This window comes from Rissa tridactyla, chromosome 14 (assembly GCF_028500815.1).
Source record: "Rissa tridactyla isolate bRisTri1 chromosome 14, bRisTri1.patW.cur.20221130, whole genome shotgun sequence".
In the NCBI taxonomy this organism is placed as follows: domain Eukaryota; kingdom Metazoa; phylum Chordata; class Aves; order Charadriiformes; family Laridae; genus Rissa; species Rissa tridactyla.
The window spans coordinates 10,277,102-10,296,321 of NC_071479.1; the positions used below are offsets into that span (position 1 = coordinate 10,277,102).

The 19,220-nt window shown below is 52.6% G+C and overlaps 1 protein-coding gene across 2 annotated transcripts in view; it reads left to right on the plus strand.

The window, feature by feature from the left end:
* The window catches only part of WHRN (whirlin), a 57,486-nt gene that overhangs the window by 13,804 nt on the left and 24,462 nt on the right, over nucleotides 1-19,220 (plus strand). For both annotated transcript variants that reach the window (XM_054220896.1, XM_054220897.1), the window contains exons 2-3: nucleotides 3,768-3,983; nucleotides 15,693-15,818. In XM_054220896.1, coding sequence (XP_054076871.1) covers nucleotides 3,768-3,983; nucleotides 15,693-15,818 — 342 coding nt within the window. The remainder of the gene's footprint in view (nucleotides 1-3,767; nucleotides 3,984-15,692; nucleotides 15,819-19,220) is intronic.

Here is a 19,220-nt window from a genome sequence, read left to right on the forward strand (position 1 = left end):
TTCTAGGCAGAGGCTTAAACACTTGCTCATTTAAACACATGCCTGAAGGCCATGTTGAACTAGGGCTGCTGGAGACCATCTTCTAGGAAAAAAAAAAATCAGCTGTTTAACTTTCTTAAATGGTCCCATAGTGTTGCTGTGTCCTGTTAAACAGCTACTGCTTTTTACCCACGTGTGTGTGTGTCTCGGTGGTACCTGCCATGGTGTGTTGCGCATCTGTGTACAGCATGTCCATCTGCGTGCCAGTATGTGGTTTGCGGGTGCCCAATGGCCTGTAGTTCTTCTGCCAGCATGTAGTTGGGTGAAGGGTTTGCTGGGGTCGTGGGTTATAAAGCCGATGAAGAGGATGAGGGGAGGATGGCGGCTGTGCAGAAGCTGTCTCTGGGATGGCAGGGGCCAACTGCTGCAGGCTGGGAATCAGTTGGGGCAGGGTGGGAGCAGACGGGGGCTGAGGGGTAGCCTGACTTGTGAAATGGAGTGCTGAAAAGCAGGTCAGAGTTGCAGTGGGAGGCATGGAGACAGCCACAGGCAGGGACAGTGTCACCGAGTAGATGTGACACCATGCTGAGAGGCTTTCACCAGCTTTCTTGGGCGTTTCTGGATGAGGGGTTTCCTGCCTCCTTCTCCCCTTTCTGATTGCTCTTTCTCACTTGTGTTTGAGGTGAGCACCATCCCTTTGAGTGTGCTTAGCACTTAGCATGAGGGCAGGCAACTGGAATCCCCCGCTACTGAGGTCGATATCAATGGTTTACCATTGCTGAGCCGTGTGGATGGTCCCACTCTGCCTCACAGTGGTACGATAAGTCCTTTGTGGGTGTCACTCTCCTCCCTGTGATCGCCCAAAAGGTCTCCAAAAGGTGGAGGTCACCTACCTGCCAGTGCAGGTGGCTTGGAGACCGGCAGAGCTGTGTCCTGAAGGGCTCCTCAGTGTAGGGAAGACCCCTGGGAGGTACCACTACAGTCCTGTGCTAGCTCTTCAGTGGGAATTAGCAGCAGGTATGTGTTGGGAGAGAAACACGGTGCTGGGCAGGAAACTGCTTTGCTCACTGAGTCCTTGAGGAGCCTCAGTAAATGCATTAGGGGATACACAGAGTGTCACCAGCCTGGTCGCTGCAGGGAGATGCTCTCACCAGCAACATCCCAACAGGCCCTGCCGGCTTCTGTTCACTCCCTCATCTTGTCTCCTCTTGTACCGAGGCTGCCCTGGCCCAGCCTGCTGCCCCGAGCCAGACGGCTGCTCTCCTCGCCTCCTGGCTCTCTGCTGTCACCTTCATGCATAAAACATCACCCTCTTGACTGAGATCCCATCTCCTGGTGGCTTTGTCAAGGGAGCTGCAGGGGGACATAAAACATCCCTTGTAAATCTCTGGCCTCTCATCCCTGGGTACTTTACTGTGCCTCAGATAGCGGCTCTGCTGCTGTTCCTGCTCCTGCAGGGGATGACATTTAGCTGAGGCAGGACGGGAGCAGCCAGCGCTCTGCCTGCTGCCAGCCCTCAGTGACCACCAATGCCCTGTCCTCACACTGCGGAGCACGGTCACTTCTCCTCACCTGGTGTCTCCTGCATGCTAGAAACCCTGGAGAGTTAGTTATCTTTGGTCCCCCCTCCCCTGCCAGGATGGATGCTCTGAGTGAGGGGGGAAACGGGAGACCTGTGTGGGAACAGGGTGGCAGTGAATGCAGTGGGACAGGGGAGAGAGCAGCTCAGGGAGGGCTCTGTGCGTGCCCGTGACCCAGCCTCAGCTCAGAGTTTTTTTCTTTACTCCTTCCTTAAATGACAGTGACACTCAGCAGCTGGCTTTGAGGCGTCGTATGAACACACACAGGTGAGGAATGCTCAGGATCAGTGCAAAGAGAGCCAGCTCTTTCAATTGAGAGGAGGAAAGGGGTGGGAATGCAGGCATCAGTTAGGATCACATGGAGTTTCTGTGGCAGAGGGAGGACTGTAACCCTGTACAGTTGGACGAGTTACTGATTATCCTCATCATTTGCCTGTGCTTAATGAGGAGTTGCAGCCTCATTCAGAGATGTGACTGCTCGTGGGACTGCCAGTGTTGTTTGCTGTCTCAGTACCTAGGTAAGTAAATGATGTTATGCAGGTTTAAAAGAGGTTTTCATAGAGATGGCTCTAGTTTGATTGAATGGAGAATGTTTGCAGGGGGCTCTACCCTATCTCATAGGGGTCACTCTGCACTGGAAGCTCCAGGGTAGGTGAGAAGACTCCCTGCCACCCCCAACTCATTGCCGTAGAGTTCGGATCATCTTGAGCCTGTCTGCCTGGTGGCTGATGGAGGGACTGTGGGTCGGGAAGCTGAACTGTGCCCTGAAGCATGGATGGGCCCCTACGCCATGGTGGCCATTTAAAAGCGGTACCCTGGGGTGGACAGTGGGCTCAGAAATAGCTCCATCCAGTGGGACTTGGGCTAATGCCAGCAAGACTGGAGTGTGGTGAGCACCTCTGCCTGTCTGCTGGTCAGGCTGGGCTCTACGGGCTCGCAGGGAGAGAAGACATGGCAGCAGGTGATGTGCTTGAGGGACCGGGGAAGCTAAGGGGACAGACAATGGAGTTAGTGAGCACCCCAGGATGCTGAAGTGCTCTGCGGTTGTTCTGATGGGGCTGTTGGTTTCGCAATCCTTGTTTAAGTTCTCCAGGCACGTGATGACCTTGGGAATAAGTGACAAATTTGCAGCCAAATAGCTATATGTGATGGAGATGCTGAACTGGGAGCTGGCAAGCTGGATTCTCTGTCGCTCTGGCAGGGAGGGATAGGAGTGTTGCCAGGTCAGACCTGGGATCCAGCCAGCCCAGTGTTACTGCCGATACTACGCTTTACCGAAGAGCTGTCGGTATTAGTTCTTCCCGGTCACAGGCTTTGCTCAGCAGCTTCTCTGCTCAGTGGGGAGAGGAGACCTTGTGGGAGCAACTCATCAAAAGGATGTATATAGGGGAAAAAAACCCAAAGCACCTCCTTTGTGAGAGCAGATCTGGCGTGTTGATGTTCCTGAGGCCTCAGAAGGGATCAGAGCTTACAGCTGTCCCCAGGGAGAACTACTATATGTTAGTTTAAGTTTAGTATAAAGCATATGTCAGCTTCTCACAGTGGAATCTGGAGAAGCAGAGGAGCAATTGCAGATCATCTTACCCGAGTGCCAAGATCATCTCTGTCCATGCTGTTTTAAATATATGTATATATTTAATAATTATTGTACTCATTAATTGACTGCTTGTGCTGGGGAAGGCAGCTGGTATTGAGATGGCAACAGAGGCTGAATTTCTGGGAGCTCTGTCAATGTTCCCTGAAGACATCCGGAGCTTTTCCAATGGCAGAGTTTGGGGCCGAGCTGTAGGGACCGGTGGTGCTGCTGCTCTTCTCCAGCATTCATCCCCGTCCTGCTCTGAGTCCTCTCCAAAGCTGCAGAAACTGCTCAGTTTCAAGTTCCGTCCGTATTGGGGTTCCTCCTGGCATGTCACCACCCACTTTGTCCCCCGTACTCTGCTTCACTCTGCTCTTTCCCTGGCTGATGGGGAGAGCGCCTTTTCTCTGTTGGCAGCAGCAGCTCTGCCAAAACAGTTGTTGCTTTTCAGGAGAGAATAGAAAAATTCCAGCTTTCACTAGCTTTTTGTGTAGTTCAGTCATTCAGTTGGTGGTTGCAGAGTAGCTTGAGATCTTTCAACCTCAAAGCCATGTCACCCCGGAGTCCTAAGGCAGGTTGTCCTTCTCCCTCCGTAGGCATTAACCCCCTCCTCTCCTTGGCTTGTCTTCCAGGTACTGAAAGGCTGCAAGAAGCTGAACCTGTCTGTACATTCGGTGGGACGCATCCCGGGGGGCTATGTCACCAACCACATCTACACCTGGGTGGACCCGCAGGGCCGGAGCGTGTCCCCGCCGACGGGCCTGCCGCACCACCAGAACAGCTCCCTCCGCAAGGACAGCGAGAAGAGGAGCCACCTCCAGCTCCTGCAAGAGGGAGATGAGAAAAAGGTGAGCGAGGAGGGCAGCCACAGCCCTGGGGGGCTGTCTGCGGTCACCCTCTTCGTTACTTTAATGATCTTTGTGTGATTCTGGCCTCTGTTGGGGTGGCCCGTCTCTCCTTTAGGATACTCTGGATCCTGGTTTTCTCCCTACGTCTGTAGCTTTCCCTCGGTCGTTTAGAGGCTGATATAGATGTTACGTTACGTTCAGGAGGGCTCGTGGATTTGGAGGGCCAGATCTCAGAGTGCATTACTGCCCTTCTTCCTGCGTTTCAGGTCTTTCCTCCAGGTGTTTTTGTGAGGTTTTCTTGGGTCTCTTAGAAGTTTTGTCAAAGTGAAAAACCAATTTTTCTCTTCTCAAAATGCTGTAAAATAAAATGTCTGGAGCAGAGAAGGAAATGGAATGGCTTTCATAACGGTACCCAGGGGAGCTGGTGGTGGCCAGTGCTGGTCACTCCAGCAGGGCCTGGATATCGGGCCTTTAACGGGGAGGAGAGCGTATCAGCACGTCTGAGTCCAGTCCTCTCCTCGTACTGCGAGCCTGCCCTCCTTTGGAACAGGCCTTATGATAAGAGAAGCCAGCAGAGGGTATGTTCAACTGCAGTATCTGATCTCAGGAATATAGTGGTTCTTCTCCCTCCTGCTTCCCGTGCCCAAACAGACCTAGAGACTTGTAGATGCGGAGGAGCGGTGCTCAGATGCCCTTGTGGTGAGGGGCAGGCTGGAGGGCCAGGCTCTGCTCGTTCTTGGTGGGGATGGATCGGGAACCTGTTTGTCCAGTACAAGCAGGACATGGTGTTGCCTCACCGGCATTCATGGGATATCTAAATACTGTCATGAGTGAGCAGGGTGCTTGCTTCCCAAAGGCACAGAGTTGATTGGAGCCTTGACACATTTGCACCATGTTATCCTGAGACGCCTCTGGCTGTCCCCAGCGTTTTGAGTGTATGCCCAAAACGTCCTCAGCTCCGCCTGGAAAGGCTGTGGAGGGATCCGTAAGCTACAGCCTCCCGCCTCAGCCAGAGAGGGAAAAATCTAATAGAGGATGAGGCAGTTTGCTGATGAAATATTCATGTGGGCCACAAGGGAGAAGGGCCCATTATTTTTACTTTAAGGAGAAGAGAAAAGCAGCCACTGCTGCCTTGCTGGTGTCCCCCACCCCCTACCACTCAGTGTCACCTTGATACAGCAGGCAGACACTCCTTGAAGCTGTAGGTAGGAGGTGTTTCTCTGCGTATCGTTCCTTTACTCCTTGCTGTGTATCAAGATGAGATGCTTAGAAGCCTACAGCTGTGGGCATCCCTGCCCAGTGCCTGAGCTTCGCGTGGCCCTGGACAGCCCCTTCCCGTCAGTCCCCAGGGAGATGCGATTACAGGTGCCCTAATTGTCTCTGGGCAGCTCGGCTGCTGCATGGACCCGTCATCAGACCACAGCACCCTCCTCTCTGCTGCTCCTGAGCTCGTCAGGGCTGGCTCCTGGGGGCTGCCCAGGAAAATGAATCCAACTGAATTTTGCAAGTTAGAAGAGCTTTAATTACCGTAGCTTAATCTGCTTTGGAAGGGAATGAAGCCGAGTTGAATGAAGGCCACGTTAAACTTCGAAGAGCGTCCATGCTGGGCTTGGCTGCTGTTGGATACACTCACTCTCAAGATGCGAGGGGTCCCAGCTCCAAGTTGCCCCCTGTGGCACCATTCCGGCTGGGCAGGGCTGCAGGACCTTGGCTCACAGAAGTGGCTGCCCTTGTTCTGAGCTGTGCTTCTCTGGTGCTATGGCTGTGACGCCTCGCTGCACACTTGCAGAGCCACTGGGTAGATTTGCCAGCCTTGGGTGGGATGCCCAGTCTTTGTGGTGCTACCAGCTTATGGCTTGCTGGCTTCAGGACCTTTTGACCGGGTGTGAGGAGTGGTGAAGAGCCTTGTGCTCTGCCTGGCTCTTCCAAAATCTCAGCTTGTTCTTCCATTCCTTGGTGCTGCTTCACACAATCAGGCAGCCCTTTAATTGCTGGTAGTGGAGGATTGTGCTTTGACCCGGGGCAGGGGGCTGAAGGCCCTGCTATTAACCTGGGGAGAGTCAATGACAGTTGCAGGAACTATTTGAAGCTCACAGAAATGGGAATGCAAAGATGTGATGCTGAGAACAGGCAGTATTCAACCTTATCCTGGCACTACGCTTCCATGGCGTGTCACCAGTGACATTGGTCGCTCTGCTGGTCTCGTCCTGCCACACTGGCCGTGTACCACACTTCTAACAAGCTATCAGCTGGGTGTTGTCTCAGTGCTGGGATCCCCATGCCGCTCTGGTGATGGCCCTTGGCTCCCTCTGCTCCTTTAGACTTCTTGTGTCACTCGGTGTGCCTCCCGCTCTGCTGTAGCGCAGCTCTCGGCGCTGCCTGCAGGCCTTCTCCTTGCCCTGTTAATGGGCCTCCATCCTTGCTGACCACAAAGATGATGCACCTTTCTCCGTAGCCTGCTGGCTCAGTGGTCCAGAAGGGCTTTCAGCAGAAGCTGTTAGCACCGGTGGGACCCGAGGTTGCTCAAAACAGCACCCTGACCCCTCCACTCCTTGCACTGCCTTGAGCCTGCCTCCAAACCCAGCTCCTCCTCGCTGCCCTTGCTCACTGGTGTCGATGCACAGGGCTTGCTATGCACGTTGCAATAACCTCCGCTCCTGACTTCCCATCTGTAAGGCCGACGAAAGAAAATTACTGGATACAACTTTTAAAATAACCAAGACCTCTCCAGAGGTACCTTGTGTTACCAGCTGATGGGGAAAGAAAAGGCCCACCATGATCAAAGGCTGGCTGGCAGTGAGGAGGTGAGGGGAGCCTGACCTGGGCGGTAGGTTTGGGAGGGGTTATTTGGTGTGACTGCCCGTGTCATTTGTCTGAACGCACGCTTCAGGGCATGGATTAGCTGAGTCGCTTTGTCCTGACTTACTGTGTACCGTCGAGAGATAAAAATATGTCCCAGAACACGGCAACAGCCTGCCCTCTAGTTTTTTCTCTTTTTATTTGTATGTGTAGATATATTTATATATTTAACTGTTGAAACTGGGGTTATTCTGTTCACAAATATCATGCAAATAAATGCAACATATCCCTGGTTAATTCAGCCCAGTCAAGTGGAACTGACAGGTACTCCCGAGGGCTATTTGATTTCTGGATGGTTTTACATTCCGAGGGAAGGGCCGGGGATTAGTTGGTTATTTTTCCCCCCTGCCTCTCTCCTATTTCTAATCGATCTGAACGTCCTGGCATACATATGCAAAAGCTTTCAAACAAGCACTGTTTGGGAAAGCACAGCAAAGATCAGACTTCAGCCCTACAGCGGGAGGCTGAAGCGATGTAAAACGGCAAGTTTGTTAATGCGTTGCTACAGTTCAGCAAACATACAATGCCACTGTAGTTAAGGTGATATTTCCAGCTTTTGCAAGGTTAAATTGGAGTTTGGTGGAGGCATCCTACATCCATCAGGCAAGAGAGATATCCCTCTCTGGCTGCCTTTTCCTCCAGCACATCTGTTCTGTATGTCTGAAAGGATAGGGTTTGTAGCATAGTTTAGCAAGTTTGCTTATCTGTAGGCAGAAGCATTCGTTATCAAAAGGTTTGAAATGGAAACCGCTGCTGTCCGGGGCGGGTGTGTGATAGTGTAACCGATCTGTCTGGCAGAGGAGGGACCTGGCGCATGGCTGCGTACCTTCCTGGAGCGGGCACCCAGGTGGTGGGGTGGAGGTGTGGAGCAGATGGGCTGGACTGGTATGCTACCAGGATGGTGGGGCTTTCAGCTGGTGGGTCACTCTGACCTCCTTGGATAGCTTTGCTGTAGCAGAGGTTTAGTGCAGAAGGCAACTGGTGTTGCTGGCTTAGGGCTGGCACGTTCCTTGCCCTTGGCTTTCTATCGTGTTTTTGTGTGGGCACTAGGATTCCTGTGCTATCAGCTGTGGAAGAAGCCATTATGGGGCTTTGGGAAGTTACTGGTGGACTGTCAGCTGTCCACCGGCTTTGCTTTCACCATTCTGTCCCAGTCAGGGGTTCTGGGCCAAAGTCCAGCTTGCACCAAGCGTGGGTCAGAGGCTACTCTGTGCGGATGAGCAGGAGGTGAATGCTAAGATCCGGGCCAATTAGTCAGTGTAGACCTGACCTAACACAAATGATATCTCACGAGAAGGCATAAGAAGGGATGTGAGAATTAAAGGGAATGGAAGGATGAAGGAGGTGCTGGCATGTACGCGCCTGCAGTTGTGCAAGTTATTGCAAATCGCTTTCCGTATCTGTGTTGCCTGTGGCAGGCTGAAGAGATGGATGCGTTTCCTAAGTCTTGCTATGATGAGTTTCTTGCGATAAGGGCAGCCTTCCCTGTAGTCGTAATCGGTGGATCCAATGTTTCTTCAGAGCCCTGTGCCGATCTTCCCTGTAGGTGAAGTAGCCAGTGAATGGTGGTCAGTATTAAGTGTGAAACGAAGGGCTTGCACTAGTGCAAAGTTCTGGTGAAACGTTCTTGGAGCCACCTGACTCCAGCAGCAGGTCACAGTCCCCTGGTGCCATCCCAACAGAGGATGTAGCCTTCTTGCTGGAAAGATGGGACCTGCTGCCAGTGGTTGCCTTGTGCTTCACGGCGGTTTGATTTTTATGATCAGGCTGAAGTCCTCTAGATTTTTCACAACGGCAAGGACCGTTTGTGCTGTGAATTGTCATTGATGTACTTCTGGGATCAACAGCTTATTTCATTAAAGCGCTTTGGAAACCGTCAGCCAGCAAAAACTCGTAGGTGCTCTTGAGCTGGGAAGAAGATGAACTGTGCAAAAAGCTCTGCAAGGGTCGGACTGCTAATTCTCTGAGAAACGCCATTTCATCAGCTGAGTCGTTGCTCTAATGTGCTTATTGCCAGGGGAGCTGCTTATTCCTTTAAGCTTTTGGTGCAGCAGAAGGAAGAGAATATACATAAAGAAGAGAGTGCCAACTTGCCTTTGGGCAGTTCTGTATTCAAAAATAGCTATAATTATTATAATAAAAACAAAAAGAAAAAAATATATCTGTGATAGCATCGCGTGGTTTGAATGTTTGAGACGCTAATGGTGACTACTTGAGCATGAAGGATAAGAGATGCAGGAGAGATAAGGAAGGATTTATTTCTATTAGATTGTAATGACATTTTCAGTGTGAAGCGATACAGCTCCCCGTGTCTCTCACCGTTTGCTTGCTCTGACCTTGCTGGGGTTCGCCTTGGTTTCCAGCGAGAAGCCTCTCCAGGCTACTGGGGGGTACGTGATCAGCTCCCCACTTGCCTGCAGGTTTCCTGTGGTGAATGGAGCATGTGACGTGAGCCACTGGTCCCCCAGTTCCCTGGGGATAAAAGGTATCCTTCTGCCTGGGGCTGTCTGTAGCACTGTCCCAGGAGACTTACTCGAAGCGCTGGAGTTATTTCAAGTGGAGAAAGCTCCCAAAAGTGCTAATTGTGCCCCAGAGCTCTGGAGCGCTGCGTGAGTCGAGCGGCGCCCAGTAGGGCGGTAGCAATGGGGCTGAGAATTGGGAATCGGGCCCCGTGGGAGAGGACTTGGTTTAGAGCCTGTCCTGTGCTGCTTCTGTGGTTGGCTGCCTGTCCCTCTGCTCGGAGTGTCACCTCTCAGCCGTGGGACACGCTCGCTGCCCCGGCATGCACCTCCTAGAAGACCCTGTTTGCAAATCAGTGCCCCGCACGTGCTTGTTGTGTAGCCAAAGGCAGCGCTGGAGCTGCGCTAATATTAAACACGCTTGGAGGTGGCTGCCAGCGTACCTGTGACAGCAAAGTCCCCAGCGTGGCCTCACAAAGCCTGTCCTGGATGGTGGGTTGATGTTGAGGCATCTGTGGTGGATCCAGCTCCCCGGCCAGCTGTGACTGCAGCTCCCAGGACCTCAGTTCATGTGTCGTGAGCTGGCTCTGTGTCCCTCTGGGCTGGGCTCGTGCGGTTGCAGGAGGTCTAGACATAAGCCAGTGGGGCTTCCTTGGGAAGCAGGAGGAGGATGAGCCCCGCGAGCCTCCTTAAGTGGTGTTTTTGGTGTATGGCAGCAGTAATGGCATGGAAATAGCTGTTGGCATGGGTGAAGCCCCAGCCGCTCATGCAGCTGTGTGCTGAATTGTACTGATGCAGAGTAATTCCTGTCTGAGAGTGCTTTTTCTAATGGTAAAATTGAATCTGTCAACAGGTAATTTCATAAACCCAGAGAAAAGAAATCCCATGCAAGAATCAACTCGGAGCAAATGCCTTATTGATGGTGGCATTTTTTATATTTTTTTTTTTTCCTTCATTTCCTGCTCCAGGAGGCGGTAGATGTTTCAGTGTTGAAATAGAAATTAAAATTGTGACCCTGGTCTTCCGAATGCTTCTGTGTTGTACCCGCGGGAGTAGCCTGGGGCTGGACGCAGCCTTGGTACAGCGCAGAGGAGGAGGTGGGGACCACCTCAGTGCTACCCTGGGCCTGGGAATATGTGGGGGGTCACCTTGCCTTTGGATGTTCTTGGTTCCCCCTCCCCCCCCCGGAATAATAGCAGTCCTGCTCAGCCTTGCTTGCTGCCGCTGTTTTCGGATGATGTTAGGACAGCTGTGCATTTAGCAGCTTGGAGTGATCCCGGCTCTCCCTGATATTGGCGCTGGAGGTACGTTACAGCTTCTCACTCCGAGCTTCCGCCTGGTGGCAGAACATGGGTAGAATTGAGGAGGGAGGAAACATAAAGTGGAAATGTAACCAAAATGCCCTTTTCTGTGACAAGACTTGCACAGGAGCGTTAATAATATGTGTGCAGACTGCTTGCCTTAGTGGAAAAGCCCAAGCAGAAAGGCTTGGTCCTAGAAATGGTGTGTTGGGGGTCGGTTCCCAGTGGGGTCCAGAGTCAGTGCTTTGCATCGTGGCAGGATCAAGTCCCAGTGGTGGGAACCACTGGAAACAACAGCCTGGTCGCAGTGGACATGTTTAGCTACCTCCTTGGACAGCTTATGCTTCCCTGTCATCCTGCTGTCTCCCTCCCACCCTACAGCCATGTCTGGAGCCTGGGCTTACACTGTGCCCTCGCTGGGGAGGGACTGGGGATGGCAGCGGGTGTGGACAATGCTGTGCTGGGAGCAGCCACCTAACGCCATCCCTGCAGTGTCCCCCGTCACTGCAAACGGCCCTTCGGGGGCAGGAGACCCTTGGAAAATAGTGTGAAAACAGCCTCCCCTCTTATCCCTAAGCCCTTAAGGTGGAGTGACTCAGCCTTTGCTTCATCCCGGCAATCAGCTTATCTCTGGGTTTGGCTCCCGACAGCTTTCCCTCCCCTCCTGCCTCCCTCATCCCTCCCCACCCTGATCAAACCGAGCCCCCTGCCTGCGAGCGCTCGCCGTATTTCTCAACTTTTCCCTAAATCTGCAGTTTGGCAATAAGCCGAGTGCTCCCGGAGCGGTTATTTCTCTGGCCCCTGCTGCTGCCACGCTTTTCTCAGCAGCCTGAGTTTCTATTGCCGTTTCCGCAGGGTTTATTCAGAGAGGCGTAGGTATTAGTTGATTAAGAAATGCAATTAAGCCCTCAACAACCCAACTTTCTGGGATTGCCAGCAGCGGCATATTTTTAAGTAGCGCTTAGTTGTTTGGTTTTTTTTTCCACGGAGCTTGGGTTTGCATTGAAGGTCTTTCAGACCTGCATTGCTCGAGGCTGTATTCATTGCTTTCTGCTTTTTGAAGCCTGGGTTTGCCTGGTGTGTGGGTAAACAAACCAGCAGCACGTCGGGTTTATAGGGAGAGGGAGTATCTCTTACTCATCTGACGATATCGGGGTAGGGAGAGCAGCTTCTTGGTTTACCAGCCCGTCGGGATAATGTTAAAGGGAAATGGAAATGTCTTGATATGGAGCTACCCCTCGTGTTGGTCACCCCAGTGAAGCGCTGGCACGTGTATTAGTTGCTCAGGGACTCGTGGGCTGGAGTGTTGCCTTTACCAGTCTGTTTTGACCCTGATCTGTGATTTCATGTGCTTTGCTACGTTTCTCCTACTTGTATTTTTCCCAACATTGGGGAATTTTTGAAAGGGGTGGCCACGGTGTGGTGAAGAAGCTACAGTAGAAGTGAAACCCTGAACGTTGTTAGACAAATGGGGAGAAAACAGAAGGACTTTGGAAGTGCCGAGCATTTTTCTGGCTTTAAAAAAAAAGGGGTGAAATGTTCTATAAAGTAATCCCTCTATGTCCAGAATGATGTTTTCGTGTAAAGAGAACGTTAAACTGCCCTTGGTTTTGACAGGCAAACGTTCTACTGGCTAGGTAAACTACCCAGCGCTCTTCTCCAGCCCAAGGCGTGAAGGTCTCTTTATGGTTCCTTTATAATTCTTCAGTCCCAGGATTGTTTCCAGCACTTTGTGTGCTTTAAAGCAGGGAAGGGACTAACAGTTCTGGCTCTCCAGCTTTCCCAGTACAGCCATTCCCGGAGCGCAGGGAGCAGAGGGCAGCGGTGTCGTGCTGGGATCCTGCCTGCCTTGGTGGGGCATTGCGGGCATCACCCCGCCTTTAGCTCATGCATCCATAAAACGCAGGCATTAATGCAGTTGCCAGACTTGGAAAAGTAGGAGCTGTTTTGACATCCATTTCTTAAAGTACAAAATTTTGCAGTATGTCATCCTTAGGTAGACTTATGTCCCGCTGCTGCTTTCTGTCTTCCTGCTGCACCACCACCGAGATAGAAAATGGGTTTTCAATACCAGCTTTTCGAAGGCTGGGCTGAATTCCCTGCGTAATGTTACGTCCTCTAGAAAGGCAGGTTAATTAGTGACTTGAAGCTAGGAATGACTTTTCCATCCAGGTAGATGTGCAAGCTTTTGATTTGACTGCAATGAAGAGTTTTAAATATAAAAGCCGTTCGCAAACAGTCTATCAGTGTGAAGCACATTTTGACTTTTTGCATTTGTTTTTATTCCCGCTGTCGGCTTTTCTCCGGAATGGACTTAAAACCTGGGACAAAAGCAAAAAAACACAACACAACCCCAGAGTTATTCATTTAGAAAATGTCGTGCAGCGAGTGAACAAAGGCCGTTTTAAATTGAGAGCCCTCAAGGGAGCTAAACACAGGCTTGCTCGTTCAGTCTGAATTCTCACCTGAACTTCCATATATCGTCAGGCCCTGGGAGTAGGGAGGGGGTGGGAGAAGGCAGATGGGAAGCTGGCTGGGAGCTTTTGGATTACCTTGCAAAAATCAGCCCCGTAGCCAGCGTTTTCAGGGGAAAACCATCTGTCCAGGTGCTGCGTTGGTCCTTCAGCCTGTCAGAGGTTTGTGGAAAATATTAAACATCTGTCGCAGTAGGTGTTCTGGGTAGGATAGATGGAAAAGCTGTCCTAGCATTATTAATTAGAGATAATAAGGCACACGGCTGTGCAGAGGAGTCCCGAGTCTCTTCTGTGCCTTGGGCAGGCGGGGTGCTGGGGTGGGGTGTCCTGCAAAGCTGCCATCTGCGCAGGGCAGTGACCACCGCGGGGACAATGGCCGGGTTGGCGGGGGGCTGAGGGCCAGCCTGGGCTCTGTCGGGATCTTTCCCCACTGCAGCCTGTGCCTCTGTGTTGTTTGTCTTGTTGTTTGTTCTCTGTTCCCTCTCCGGGGGTCCCTGGAGTGACCCCTCGCAGTGACCGCTGCATAAGAAGGGCAGAGGAATGGTCTCTATGGGACGGGGCTTTGAGCAACCTGGTCCGGTGGGATGTGTCCGTGCCCATGGCAGGGGTTTGGACTAGATGATCTTTAAGGTCCTTTCCAACTTTAATCATTTGATGATTTCCCCGGTCTGGATGGCTTGGTTAATTGCTGTGTAATCACGTGTTTGCGGAGCGCGGGGGCAGGCAGAGGGGAAATGCGCAGCCGGGGCTGGCTGGCACTGATCCCTCCGTGTCCGCGGGGCTTTGGGGATTTCTCTCGGCTGACTGTCTAGCCCAGAGATGCCGCTGTAAAAGGAGAGCCCTGAAAACTGCCACAGGTTGACTTTTCCTCTGGTTTATGGTTGTAATCCTCCCAGGCCGCGTGTGCTGCCCCTCACGTAGCTGGACCCTCGCAGAGCTCCTGAGCTGGCGTTTCCTTCTCGTGTCCCCCACTGCCTCCCCTGTCCCACCAAGGGACACGGTGGGGCACAGCTCTCCTGTGTTCCAGCTGGGCTTGTATCCTACCTCTCCCTTCACCTGCATGGTTTGCTCCTCGTCTTTCTGAGGACTGCAAAACAGGAACAGAAGGGTCCCTTTGGTGCTGTTCTGTCACCCTGTGTCACCTGGGGCTGGTGTCAGGGGAGGTGCAGTGGGATTGAGCAGCCTGGCCTTCAGCCAGAGAGCTGAACAGCAGCTCCGGCTGGACCCTGAGGGGGTTTGCCGTAAACTAGAGCGAAATCTGTAGCTTGTTTTATTAGTTGCTGGTTTTAGTTGCTAATACCGGAGGCTGGGCCTCAGTGGAACAGCCAGGAGAAGGGCAGGATCCAGCAGAGCTCCGGCAGTCCCGTCTCTGGCTGACACCTTAGCTGGGCTCCAGCCTGCAGAATGGTCTTGGCCCTTGCCTAAGCTGCGTCTCCTTTCTTGAGGCCCAAACCCCTCCTGAAATAACATTACTTGCTCCACCTGAGGCATTAACCTCCTTCCGTGCCAGTGCTTTACTTCTGGATTTGTCACCTGGGTCCTAGAAGTCGTTACATCCTCTTCCTCTTTTCTTCCAAGATTTCTTTTCAAAGAGTGAGACTTCCACACCTTCTCAACGTCATCTGCCCTCTCACTCCACTTGAGCCTCTAAATTATTGAAAAACAGGAAAAGATGAAACAAACCCAAATCATGGATGTTGTGTGTTCTCCACACTTCACTGGAAAATGCCCCCCTTGGTAGAATCGTCCTGTCTGTGTGTCTCCCCCCATGCCTGTGCTTAGCCGTGCTGCTCTCTGGGGGTGCAGGGGACATTGCCCACCCTGCAGGCCATGTACCTTGAAAGCATCCTTCGAGCCACCGCCAGCACTGACCCTTTGCCTGGGCACGGGGCGACGGACGCGCCTAGGGAGCCACAGGAGCAGCTAGACCTGCTCTTCCCGCTCCTCTGCATGGCTACAGGAGCCAGCTGCAGCAGGGACGTCGCTGGCTTAGAGCTCCATTTGGGGCTGCAGTTGTCTGGAGGCATCCCCACAAGTGGCTCTGTCCCAGGGTGTGCGCTGCTCACTGCAGTGGGAGAGCTGGTGGTGGTGGGTGGGGGGACATGGCTGTTGTCAGAAGCACGGAGCAGAGGCTGGTTTTGTGCAGTGCTCAGACATCATGTAAATGACTGTTCTTCCTCAGATCCGAGGGCTGGAGCCCCTCTGCTGTGAGGACAGGCTGAGAGAGGTGGGGGGGTTCAGCCTGGAGAAGAGAAGGCTCCGGGGAGACCTTCGAGCCCCTTCCAGTCCCTAAAGGGGCTCCAGGAAAGCTGGGGAGGGACTCTGAATGAGGGAGGGGAGCCATGGGACGAGGGGGAATGGTTTTAAACTGAAAGAGGGGAGACTTAGATGAGATCTGAGGAAGAAATTCTTTGCTGTGAGGGTGGTGAGCCCCTGGCCCAGGTTGCCCAGAGAAGCTGTGGCTGCCCCATCCCTGGAGGGGTTCAAGGCCAGGTTGGACGGGTCTTGGAGCAGCCTGGGCTGGTGGGAGGTGTCCCTGCCCAGGGCAGGGGTTCGAACTGGATGCTCTTTAAGGTCCCTTCCAACCCAAACCATTCTGTGATTCTTCCTCTGCAGGTGAATCTGGTCCTGAATGAAGGGAAATCCCTGGGCCTCATGATCCGAGGAGGGGCAGAATATTCCCTGGGCATCTACATCACCGGTGTGGATAAAGGTTCTGAAGCAGAGAGCACTGGCTTGAAGGTAAGAATGACCCCAGAGTGGGCTGGGGCGGGAGGTAGAGCTTCACGCATGGTGGCTGCAGGGCCACGTCGACACATAACTGTTGCCGTTCCTGCCCTCTGCCCCCGGCCAAGCGGGGCTCTCAGTGGAGAGGTGAGTGTTGCGTTTCTGGGGATGGCTTTTCAGGGCAGGTTCTTTGGACATTTTGGATATGAGGGAGCAAGGTTGTTGTGCAGAGAGAAATACAGCCTTACAGCTGCTGGAGGAGGTTGTACTTGCCGTCTGCCTGATTTCCCCCCCCTCCTTGAGATAGCCTGGGGGCGTTTTTGGTGTAGGTATCTGAGAGCACAGCCCAGACCTGGCAGGTGAAGAAAGTCACTCTCACCTCCCCGTGCTGGCAGGGAAGAGTTTTCCATTAAAGCTCCTGGTCCTGTGCCCTTTTCCTGCATCTCGCATCCAAACCCATTATGTTTGGAGCTAGTGTTTCACACAAGGTGCTTGTAGCCTGCCTGCAGGGAGTGTGTTTAGCTGCCGTGATGAGAGGAGGCAGGACTTGCTGCAGCGGGAGCAGGTGTGTGCTGGTTTTCTCTTGCAGCATTGGCACTCGCAAGGATCGTGTCTTAACAAGCAGAAGCAGCAGGATCACCCTCGGGGCTAGAGCACATCTATCATCAGCCTAACTTGGTGTGACCTCCAGCTATGTCAGCCTCTCTCTGTAGTCAGACGGGTTCCTAAAGAAATCTCTGTGTGTTGGCTGAGCCCTTCTGAGGCTGAAGTGGTCCAGAGTCCTATGGTTTTACTGCAAACTTCTTGTAAAGTGAGATCCCACATCTCTTTCATCCCACCGTGTACGCGCGCACACATGTCACCTCCAAGCTCCTCCATCCTTCCTGCTGTGCCAGGTCTCAGAACAGGATGGGACATCCTGGGACCTCGGCTGTTTCTGGAAGGGACATTTGGGGGGAAAACTGTATACGTTCTGGGACATACACCAGTAAAATAAGTTGAAAAGGGAGCTATTGGACCTTTGGGTGCAGCATCTCTGTGCTGCTGATGGTTGGGGCATGTTTGAGACTCAAACTTCCCAGGATATAGTGTTTACTTCATCACTCAGAGTTTCTTTTTTTGGTGTTTGTTTTTTTCTCTCTGATTTTCTCTCCTTCAATCACATTGTATCCATTTTGCTTCCTCCAGTGCAATTCCATGGGCTCTGAGAGACAGTTCTTTCCCTGCTGCTTTTGTCAGGCAAGAATTGATGGATGTTAAACTCCATCACATTCTCTCAATCCCCTGAAATGGTGCTGGGCTGCTGAGGATCGAGGGGTAATCTGCTCCGATCCCCTCCCTGTATTGTGAAGTGATGTGTTTCTCCCTTGATCAACTCCAGAGAGGTCAGGGCTAAGCCTTCAGCTTTGCTCCAGCGGCCCCGTAACATCACTTAAATCTATAAAGGCTGGGAGCATGAAGTGGGTGGACAGTCTGGTGTAAAGGGCTGGGATTTGGGCTGGAACAGATGCAATCCTGTCCCTCAAGTTGCTGTGGCACAAAACGTTGCATCTAACCTGGTGACCTCAGTCCCTTTATAGTTCCCTTTATAGACAAGGAGACGTTTGTGGGGGTAATGCAACCCCTTCTGAACTTAATTTTCTGCTGCAGGCTCCTGTTTCTCTCTGCGGACTCTTTTTGACATAGAACGAAAGTGCTGAACTTGGAGGTTTGGATCAATCCAAACCTTAATCTCTCTCTCTGTCCCTGGGAAATGGCATTTTGGATCCTGATATATGAGAGGGTCACTTCGACACTAGGGACGAGGAGCTGTGGGAGCATCCAAGGGAGATGGCGGAGTGTTTTCAGGGCAGCAGGAAGTGAGAGCTGCTGCTGGAAACTCCCTGCAGACCATCCTTCTCTCCCAGCGTGTCCATCACTCCTCCGGGCTGGCAACCTCACAGACGCCCTGACTGCACGCCTGGCCAGGGGACATAGCTGTCTCCCGGGGATGGCAACGCATGCTTCTTCGTTAGTGCAGGGTCGTGGTGAGGGGTGTCAGGGACAGCGCTCTGGGACGCGGGGATTTCAAGACAGAGGGATGATAAGAGTCACAGGACAATTTGTTTCTGCCTAATAGAGCTGGAGAGAGAGGGACTGGCTCGAGCTGCCCCGGTTGTCACACGGGTCACTTTGCTGAGTCAGAGGACCTGCCATCTGAAGCAAGCCTCATTGTCCCCAGCGCCTGCTGACCCTGTGCCGGAGTGTCAGGTTCCATCTCATAGAACGTCTAGGTTGGAAGGAGCCTTTAAGATTACCAAATCCAACCGTTAACCTGAAACTGCCAAAACCACCACTGAACCACGTCCCTCAGCACCACGTCTGCCCAGCTTTTAAATACCTCCCGGGATAGTGATTCCATCACTTCCCTGGGCAGCCTGTTCCAATGCTTGATAACGCTTTCAGTGAAGAAATTTTTCCTAATATCCAATCTAACCACCTAGTGCAACTTGAGGTCTTTTTCTCTTGTCCTATTGCGTGTTCCTTGGGAGAAGAGACCGACCCCCCCCCCTCTCTCTCCAGGGGGTTGCAGAGAGCGAGAAGGTCTCCCCTCAGCCCCCTCTTCTCCAGGCTGAACACCCCCAGCTCCCTCAGCCCCTCCCCACAAGGCTTGTGCTCCAGACCCCTCACCAGCTCCGTTGCCCTTCTCTGGACCCGCTCCAGCCCCTCAATGTCTTTCTTGGAGTGAGGGGCCCAAAACTGGACACAGCCCTCGAGGTGGGGCCTCACCAGTGCCCAGTACAGGGAGGTGATCACCAGAGTAAACACCAGAAGCCTGAAGGGTTAAAGACAGGAACAGAAAAAGAAGTTGCATTGTTTTCCTAAGGTTCTTTCTGTTTGTTTCATGTTTAGTGCTTCCATGTTGTTCCAAATCCCTCTCCTCACTGCATGGGGGAAAATTGCTGCTTTTTGTGGTTCAGTCCAGCCACCGGGGAGCTCGGCACAGCTAATGCCGCACTGCGAACTCGCGCACACAGGAGAAGTCACAGCAGCATAACACAGGGCTTTATCCCTCCATCTCTCATTTCACTTCTGCCAGGAAGGCAAGAAAATAATCACAGAATCACAGACTGGTGGGGGTTGGAAGGGACCTTTGGATACCATCCAGTCCAACCCCCTGCCAGAGCAGGGTCACCCAGAGCAGGTGGCACAGGAACGCGTCCAGGTGGGTTTGGAACGTCTCCAGAGACGGAGACTCTCCCACCTCTATGGGCAGCCTGTGCCAGGGCTCTGCCACCCGCAAAGGAAAGAAGTTTTTCCTCATGTTGAGGTGGAACTTCCCATGTTCCAGTTTGTGCCCATCACCCTTGTCCTGTCCCTGGGCACCACTGAGAAGAGTCTGGCCCCATCCTCCTGCCACCTGCCCTTTAGATATTG